Source organism: Danio rerio, chromosome 8 (assembly GCF_052040795.2).
Source record: "Danio rerio strain M-AB ecotype USA chromosome 8, GRCz13ab, whole genome shotgun sequence".
Classification (NCBI taxonomy): domain Eukaryota; kingdom Metazoa; phylum Chordata; class Actinopteri; order Cypriniformes; family Danionidae; genus Danio; species Danio rerio.
Window position 1 is genome coordinate 62,082,501 of NC_141028.1, and position 8,341 is coordinate 62,090,841.

The window sequence follows — 8,341 nt, forward strand, 5'->3', positions numbered from 1 at the left end:
AATATCACAAAAACCATCTGCGTCACATGGCAAAAATCCACATTTTGCATGAAGAAAACTACCCAGCAATCCTTTTTGTTGAAAGGTCGTCAATAAGTGCCTAAAAACAGACGTAAAGGCTGAAAATCTAATAGACGGATTAGAAAAGCCCAAAACTAGACCTGTCCCCAAGTGCACAGGACTGAATGACCATGCATGAGTCTGTCCATATGATGACTGGCTGTTCTTAGATGTCTATTAGACTTTCCCTGATCATCACGTTGATCCTTGTTTTAGCTGTTTTAGTCGATTAAAGACGGGATTGGCTGATGGGTCAGGCTGTTTGAGGCCAGTGTTTGGCAGTTTATATTTTGTTTTCGTGACATATTTCATCATCATCAATGTCCAGTTTGGAAACATGCACCGTTTATATCTGATGTTAAAAGGTCTTAGACTACAGGTTATGATGTACACACCTAAACAAGTATAGTTTATTATTTTTCTGTTGATTGTTGAAATGTGTTGGCATGTTTAATATCCATGTAGAAAGGTTTGTGCGGTTCACTTGTAACACATACTGAAGTGTGATTTTGTAAGCGGGATTTGGGAAAAAATGTATGAGAGAAGACTATTTCCACACCCCTCCATAATGTTATGTTGTTTTCCTCATCTAGCTTTCTCAGTTTGGTCCATCCTGTTTTGTGATCGGGATCTTGAGATCAGATAATATTCTGTTGATAGTATCCGTCATGTTGAGGAGTAAAGCAAGCAGACGCACTGATGTTCCTGCGGTTCACAGTGTGGTCTTCTGCTGTCCTTCTGCTAGCATAGATTCAGGCTTAAACCCCGCAGGAGAGTCCTGTGATTGAGTTTAAGTACCTGTATGAGTGCTCACCGTGAGAGACGTGTGTGAGTCGGCTCTTCTGGTCTGTGGAGGGTCTCCCCATCTCCTCTGGGTCTAGATAATGCTCCTCATCCTCAAGCGGATCCTGAGCTGTTAGTTCTGCTGATCTGATATATAATGGTGGAAGAGCACCTCGTCATGTCAGTCTGGACATGCCACATTTTACCATTTTTACCATGCCTGATGATAGTTGGTCAGTGCAGTGCTGTTAAATCTAGAAATCTGCTGATGTCCTCACAGTGCTGAGCAGTAGAGTGTGTTTCTCCATCAGAGTTATCCTGTGGTGTGTTCGCCATCGCACAGTCGTGTCGTCAGAGAAGCAGAGCCTGTTCTGAGAGATTACGATTAGGTGTTTCTGGGTTCATTCTAAAAACACTTGATCCACCAAACTGTTTTAACACTTTAACAGGCACCATAACACCCTTGCTGACCTTTTGTGCATAGGCAACTATTAAACTGATCAGACAAACCTTCTGCATCAGAAAGAGTTAAACATGATGACTTCAGATATTCCCAAACAACACGTCGAGAAGTGTGCTCTGCTGCTGATGCCTTCATTTCTGTTCTGTCCCATTTCCCCTCTCAGGAGCTCCAGCTTTGCTCAGTCTCACCCTAAATAAATGCTAGTGTTGCTTTGTTTAGCACTTTTGGTCACCATTTAATTTCCATACTACCATCTGTGTAATTCAGTCATGTAGACCAGGTGAGTCCAGACCTGTCCTGCAGAGTTTATCATCTGCCCTGTTTAAACCCACCTGAGCAGGTGAATTACGGTATCCAGAAACATCTGCGCAGATGTGCTTAAGCCGAACTCTCAGGAACAGGCTTAGTCCTGGTTTGCATGACTTATAGACCATATAAAATGAGTTCCCTTGTCCACACCTTTGACTGTTCGTGTAGATGTTGTTGCGTGATTTTTCTGCTTGTATGTGCTGTCAGTTTGATGTGACGTGGTGTCGGGTGCTTTAAATCTAATCTCTTTTTCTTTTGATCTCCAGACGGCCCAAATGACAGCTACCCTCCCTCACCCAGGCCACAAAATAATTCGGAAGTGAGGCCCTTACTGGCAAGTGGCCCCTTTTATCATCCGTCCGAGTCCAGCTACACATCTGAATATCACTCCCCACCCCAGCCCAAGCAGCGCCAGCTACACCACAGAGACCCAGAGAAGGCCCTGGGCCCCGGCCTGTTCCCCAGCGCTCCACACCACCAGCCCTGGAACAACCACCCCAGCCCGTCACCATCCCCGGACCGCTCCAAGGTCAAGAAGTCAGAGTCAGAGAGCGGCATCGCCAAGCTCTTCAAGACCCTGAGGAAGGAGGGCGGATTCGGGAGGAAAACCTCCAACCAGGACCTGCAGAGGCGAGGCCGCAAACCGTCCACAGACCCCCAGAGCAGCTCAGGCTCTCAGGTGCGCAGCGGGTCCCTGGACCGCTCCTCCGGCCGAAAGCGCAACCCTTCCCCAGAGCGCCGCCGGGCCAAGTCTGTGGACCGTCGCACCAGCCGCTCCTACAAGGAGTCGTCTCCAGATCGGGGCCCACAGGAACCGCTTGGTTGGACCTCCACCCCTCAGAGGAGCGTCCCGATGCAGAAAGAGCCCAAGACCCCCGGTAGGAACGGCTTCACCTCCAGCACCCTGGGCCGCACTCCTGACCGCGGGCTGAAGAACAGGAACGCTCTGCTGAACAGCTCTCCGAAGACACACCTCAGTAGTGGGGCAGACACACTGCTGCACAGGAAGTCGGACAGCAGCAGCGACGGCAGCTTCCTGGAGGAGGCAGCGACTCCACAGCTGAGAGATTATTATAACGCTCTGAGAGCCGCCAGCGTAGCGGGCCGAGGACAGAACTCTCCGGCAAAGAGACGCCTGTACAAGGAGAACCACGCAGACCTCAGCATCTGACCTGACCAGCGCGGACCGTCCCTCATCCCTCACACTGCTTCCACATCCTGTGTCAAAGAGCCATGTTCAGTTAAAAGATGCAGATGATTCCGTTCCAGAATGTTGCGTTCTCTTTGTGTCCTCTTGTTTTCTCCCAATTCAGACCGACTGAACCAGAGCACAAGCGTTTAACTTTTAGTTCCTTGTTTGTACAATTTAATAGAAACTGAACTCTGATGCTACTGTTTAATTTAGTGATGTATTTAAGCTGTTTATTTATTTTGACTAATTGAAATGTGACGTTTGAGAAAGCATCTTTGCTCTTAGTCGATATCTGACTGTGGTTGTCTGAAGCCTGCACTGGACTGAGGCACGAGCCGCCCACAAGCAAAAAAACACACAAACAAAGCGCAAAGATGACAACAGAAGGGTATCCTGTGGCACAATTTTTTCTTTTGTTGTTGTTGTTGATGTAGACTTTATTTTTGACCATAACCACCTGAAATGAAACTAAAGGCACATGTGCACAGTTGAGAAAACTCGACACAAAGCTAGCTTAAAGCGAATTATTACAAAATGTCTATTTTCTGAAGGAATCAGGTGCTTTTAAAAAGTGGCTTAAAGTGCACTGAAGCTGTATATTTTATCACTATGTGCGAGCTCCAGTCGAGCTTCAGCAACACAGAAACACTGGATATATGTCAAACGAGAGAAAGCCGTCTGCTTTTAGTCCCTGCATATTCTTTTGCGGCCCTTTTTAATTCACATTGATTTTAATCTGAGCTCTGTCCCTGACACAGCAGCCACCTTTACCTCCACAAGTAGACTACCAAAGGCAGGATAGGACCAATCTGTGGATTCTGGCCTGAATGTACAGTTTCTGCACTGAAGCTTCAGGTTTGATCTGAAAGACTCCAGGCGAGATCTGCCAAACTGAGCCACCCGTGTCCTCCATCCGCAACACGTGTTTGACCAGGAACACAAGAGTTTCGGTACTGACCAGGAGCGGGAGCAGGGAATTCCTCCATCTGAATAGTACTGTATCACATGAACGTATCAGCCACTGTCTTTTGTACAGGTTTTTATTACTGTATGTACTTTAAAGCTGTGTAGGTAAGGAAACTGTTGCCTTTCTCTGTACAAATCCACCTGAAGAAGATGTTTATTGTGGAAGACGTTGGGCACACAGGAGCGTTTGCTTGAATGACGGTTTTCCAGGAATATCTGTCGTGATGATCGCCTGCTTTTTTCCTACAGATCTTGTACACTGTCTGTGGTCTCTGCAAAGTTATATGGATTTTAAATGCTTTTTCTGTCGATAAAGCTGTACATGTATATGGTCTAATGTTTTTTTTTCTTTTTACAAAACTATGCATATAAATATATAAATATATATATATAAATATACAAATTCTGCATTGTCCATAGCTTTATTTGACTCATGAAGTTTTAACATTAGTCTCAGTAGACGTGGACTCACACAGTAAAGTTTTTTTCTCTTCTTCCCGTTTGGATGGATCACGATGTATATGTAGCTATCAAAAAGAAGTCTGTGAATGCTATTTTTATTATCAAATAAAGTTTTCCATACAAATTCACCAGTGTGTGCTCAGTTCAGTGTGTGGAATGAATGTGCACACATAAAAACAACAGGTCATAAAAATAAACAAAGATTTGCATAATGCCGAAATCAAAGACAGAATACAAATTGTGATAAACACACTGTCTTGGAATTTGGCACATTTTGTACGCGATATATAAATATATATATTCAGTCTGAGCAAACCTGTTTATAGCTCACCTGAGCTATCTTACCTGCTGTTTTTGAGGCACAAAGTGTGTGTGTTGTGTGCTTGTCGTGTGTGTGTGTGTGTGTGTGTGTGTGTGTGTGTGTGTGTGTGTGTGTTGTGTTCGGGTTTACAGAGACACTAGTGAAAGGCTAGCTATACATAATCATAATCTAATGTCACCACTCTGACCTAGAGTAGGATTAACACATCCATTCTGATCCTGCCTAATTCATCCATACATTTCTGTCATTTCATCCTTCATTAAGCCTTTAATCCAAGGTGACAGTGAGCATCGCCCGTCTTAGACTTGCACTGAACAACAGATTGATCCTGCTGTGATATCTATAATTATTGTGCTGCTAATTTTACCTCTCAAACTTGTATTATTGTCTTGACACTGATTTAAAAGCTTGAGCTCATTTTATATTCTTTAATCATTGATTTATCACACTGCTTGTGCACATACATACATACATACACACACATTGTATTGATTTTAATTCCTAGCACTGATTAAATGTTTGTAGTTACAGGCTTAACTTTACTACAACCCAATTTCCCCCAGAGTTTAACCACTACAGTCCTAACCCTAATGTTCACACCTACGCCCAACTGTTCTTCAACCTCATTAGTAAATTTAAGACACAAAATTACCCCCATGGTCTATTTAATCTACAAGTAGCTCCCTAATAATAATAATAATAATAATAAAATAATTATTAGTATAATCATAATGAATTGGGACCACCAATCTAGATGAAAACACATCTGTCCTTTCTTGAAAGCAGTTGCAGTGGGAATATTTAAGTCACACTGGTAAGCTCTCATCAGTCATCAGGATCATTTATTCAGGTGTTAATACTAGGTTCACATCACTGACACAGCTCAATCAAAACATAAACAGAGCGATTTAATTTGCAAAGTGCTTTTTATTGTTACGTTGCCTTGAATACATGCCTCTACAATCACAACAAAGCCAGTATAAGGAGTCCAGCAGTAAGAGAGTTAAGATGTGTTTCCTTCTGCTGCGTTTTAGGAGGAGAGAACAGGAAGGATCTTATGCACCGTTACGCTGGACTCGCTGGATGATGTACTGAAACCAGAACAGGGTCTGTCCTCTCTCAAAACTGTCTTTTGGTTGAACCAATTGGGTTTTGTAAAAATACAAAAAGGAAAACTGACAGACATTTTTTTCTGCAAGTGGTAGCGGTCGCTCGTTTCCCTGGGCTGAGCGCTTCGTGGTCTCTGTGTGGTTTGCCGTGGGAGCCCAGTGCAGGTCGCTGCTTCGAGAGTGTCTGGAAGGAGAGTTTACGCCGGAGACACGGAGCTGGAAGACACGGACGAAGCCTCGGTCTTGGAGGCGGTGGTGGAGGCGCCCTCTTCCTCTTCGAAGGGGTTCTTGCCGCAGCACAGGGTGGTGATCATGCAGTGACGGAACTGCTTGTTCATGCAGATGTAGATGCAGGGGTTGTAGACGGCGGACGTCTTGGCGAAGAAGGCGGGCAGGGTCATGAAGACGGGCCCGAACTCGCTGCCCTGGTGGGTGAAGATGTACCAGGCCACGCCGGCGTAGGGCAACCAGCAGATGAGGAAGGCGATGACCATGATGATGACCATGCGGGTGACCTCGCGCTCGGCCCGCTGTGTGGTCTCGGACTCCTGCTGCTGCGCTGCCGCCTCCTTCACAGTGCACACCAGCCGGCCATAGCAGAAGAAGATGACTATCAGTGGGATGAAGAAGTGCACGATGAACATGTAGATGACGAAGGACTCGTTGTTGACACCGGGAGTGCGGGTGTAGTAGTCGACGCCGCAGGAGCACTGCATGCCCTCGGGGATGTAACGCGACCAGCCCACCAGTGGCGGCACGGCACAGGAGCAGGCCATGACCCAGGTGAAGGCCACCCCCATGATGGCATGGTTCTCCCCGAAACGGAAGTTGCTGACCGGTTTGCAGACCACCATCCAGCGCTCAATGGCCAGTACTACAAGCGACCATAGCCCCATCTCACCGCCCAGGGTGGCAAAGAAGCCCTCCAGGTTGCAGCCCAGGCGGCCGAACACGAAGTAGCCGTGCAAGGAGGTGTACATGGTGGTGGTGAAGCCGCCGAACACCATGAAGAGGTCGGCAATGGCCAGGTTCAGCAGGATGTAGTTGAGGGGTGTGCGCAGCTTCTTGTGCTCGATGGTGACGTACAGCGTGAGGAAGTTGACGGGGAAGCCGGTGATGATGAGGAAGAACATGTAGGCCGCCAGCAAGCCATATGCCCAGGGCGCCACCAGGTAGTACTGTGGGTATTCGTATGGGCTCCGGACTACCCCGGTGGCATTGGACATAGGCACGTAGAATGCCGGTCCCTCTGTACCGTTCATGGCTGCGGTTGGATGTGGCGCTCAGCCCCTTCTGCGGTAATCTCTAGATGTCTGGGCAGGACTGTGAAGAAACGAGGCAGGACCGTGCTACGACTGGATGGGGCGATCGGACACCCCGCTTTATAGAGACTCAATGGGGATTAGCTGATGTTTCCAGGCTGTCAGCAGCAGTCTATTTAGGCCAGAGATAATAAAATAATCCCAGCCATCATTGCACTGCATATCTGGCAACTTATCAACTTATTAAGGTTGTACCTGAGCAGCAGGTAGATAATAAGAACTTTCTCTGACACACAACAGCACACTTCTACTATGAAGTTCTCCAACACACAGACAGCAACATCACAGTTGTGTTTGGCTGAAATGATTGAAAGCGGAAGCGTTTCAAAAGGAAAATGATATCGACCTTTTCCATGATCAAGTCTCAGAAGGTCCAGTGTGAATACTGCAGAGTGTCTGAGAGGAGAAGGATCTTGTGCGGAGTTCACCTTTAACACTATGTTAAATTAATAATCTAATCCATCAGAAGGCAAAGCAGAAGCTCATCTGCAAATGTCCAGAAACAGTTCACTTGTCGAGATTCTAGCAATGTTGTTTGATTTGGGTTTATACAAAGTGCTCAGTGCATGCTGAAAGTCTACAAGCGTTCGCTTATGCGGGACCTTCCTCAGTGTCCAACACACATTCTCTGAGAGTAGTCCGTCTTTTAAAGTTTTTAATTTTATTCTAAAATATAACTGGAGACAACTGCAGGAAATTACTAAGATATGGTCAAAATATAAACTTGCCACAGTAGAATGAGCGTATTTCAGACATAATCAATTCTGTTATTGTTCTGATTATTTGTCAAACTGCTTTGGAACATTCATTCATTCATTCTTTCATTCATTCATTCATTCATTCATTTTCTTTTCAGTTTAGTCCCTTTATTAATCAAGGGTTGCCACAGCGGAATGAACCAACAACTTATCCAGCATGTTATTACGCAGCCGATGCCCTTTGCTTTGCAACAATAAAGCAGGTTAAATAATAGATCTATACCAGAAGGATCTATCCCAGTGCTCAAGATGAACATTTTAGCCAGGTTGTGCGTTTCATGGGGATGCTAGTCCAGTTCATTACCACCTACGCTAAAGAAACCAGATTTCTGAAAAAAAACATGATTAACCAGCCAAAGATGACACACCGCATCTGATTGAAGCACAAGAATTCAGTGATTAGAAATCTGGTCTGTCTTATTTTAAGCTGTGCATGTTGCAGATTGTGTGGAGTCAGGGGGACTACGGCTACCCTTGGCCCTGTGAAAGGCCTGGATGCTCAGGGCTCAGCATATTTCACACAGGTGGGTTTTATGAAGAGGATTTGCGGATTACAGGAGAGTTACTCTACAACCATGAGCCTTAAGCACATTAG

General features: G+C 45.7%; 2 protein-coding genes across 13 annotated transcripts in view; one reads left to right on the plus strand and one right to left on the minus strand.

The window, feature by feature from the left end:
- magi1a (membrane associated guanylate kinase, WW and PDZ domain containing 1a) overlaps positions 1-4,363 on the plus strand; it is a 44,433-nt gene extending 40,070 nt beyond the window's left edge. For 8 of the 12 annotated variants that reach the window (XM_087265695.1, XM_087265697.1, XM_087265696.1 and 5 more), the window contains one exon: positions 1,882-4,363. In XM_087265695.1, the coding sequence (XP_087121821.1) occupies positions 1,882-2,786 (905 nt within the window). In that variant the 3' untranslated portion in view covers positions 2,787-4,363. The remainder of the gene's footprint in view (positions 1-1,881) is intronic. The other 4 variants (XM_087265703.1, XM_087265704.1, XM_087265705.1 and 1 more) reach the window with 2 other exon arrangements.
- A 1,101-nt stretch (positions 4,364-5,464) lies between these two features.
- On the minus strand, positions 5,465-7,013 carry rho (rhodopsin). Its single transcript, NM_131084.2, has one exon. The coding sequence runs from the start codon at positions 6,926-6,928 to the stop codon at positions 5,864-5,866; it is 1,065 nt and encodes a 354-aa protein (NP_571159.2). The 5' UTR covers positions 6,929-7,013; the 3' UTR covers positions 5,465-5,863.
- Positions 7,014-8,341: the final 1,328 nt, after the last annotated feature.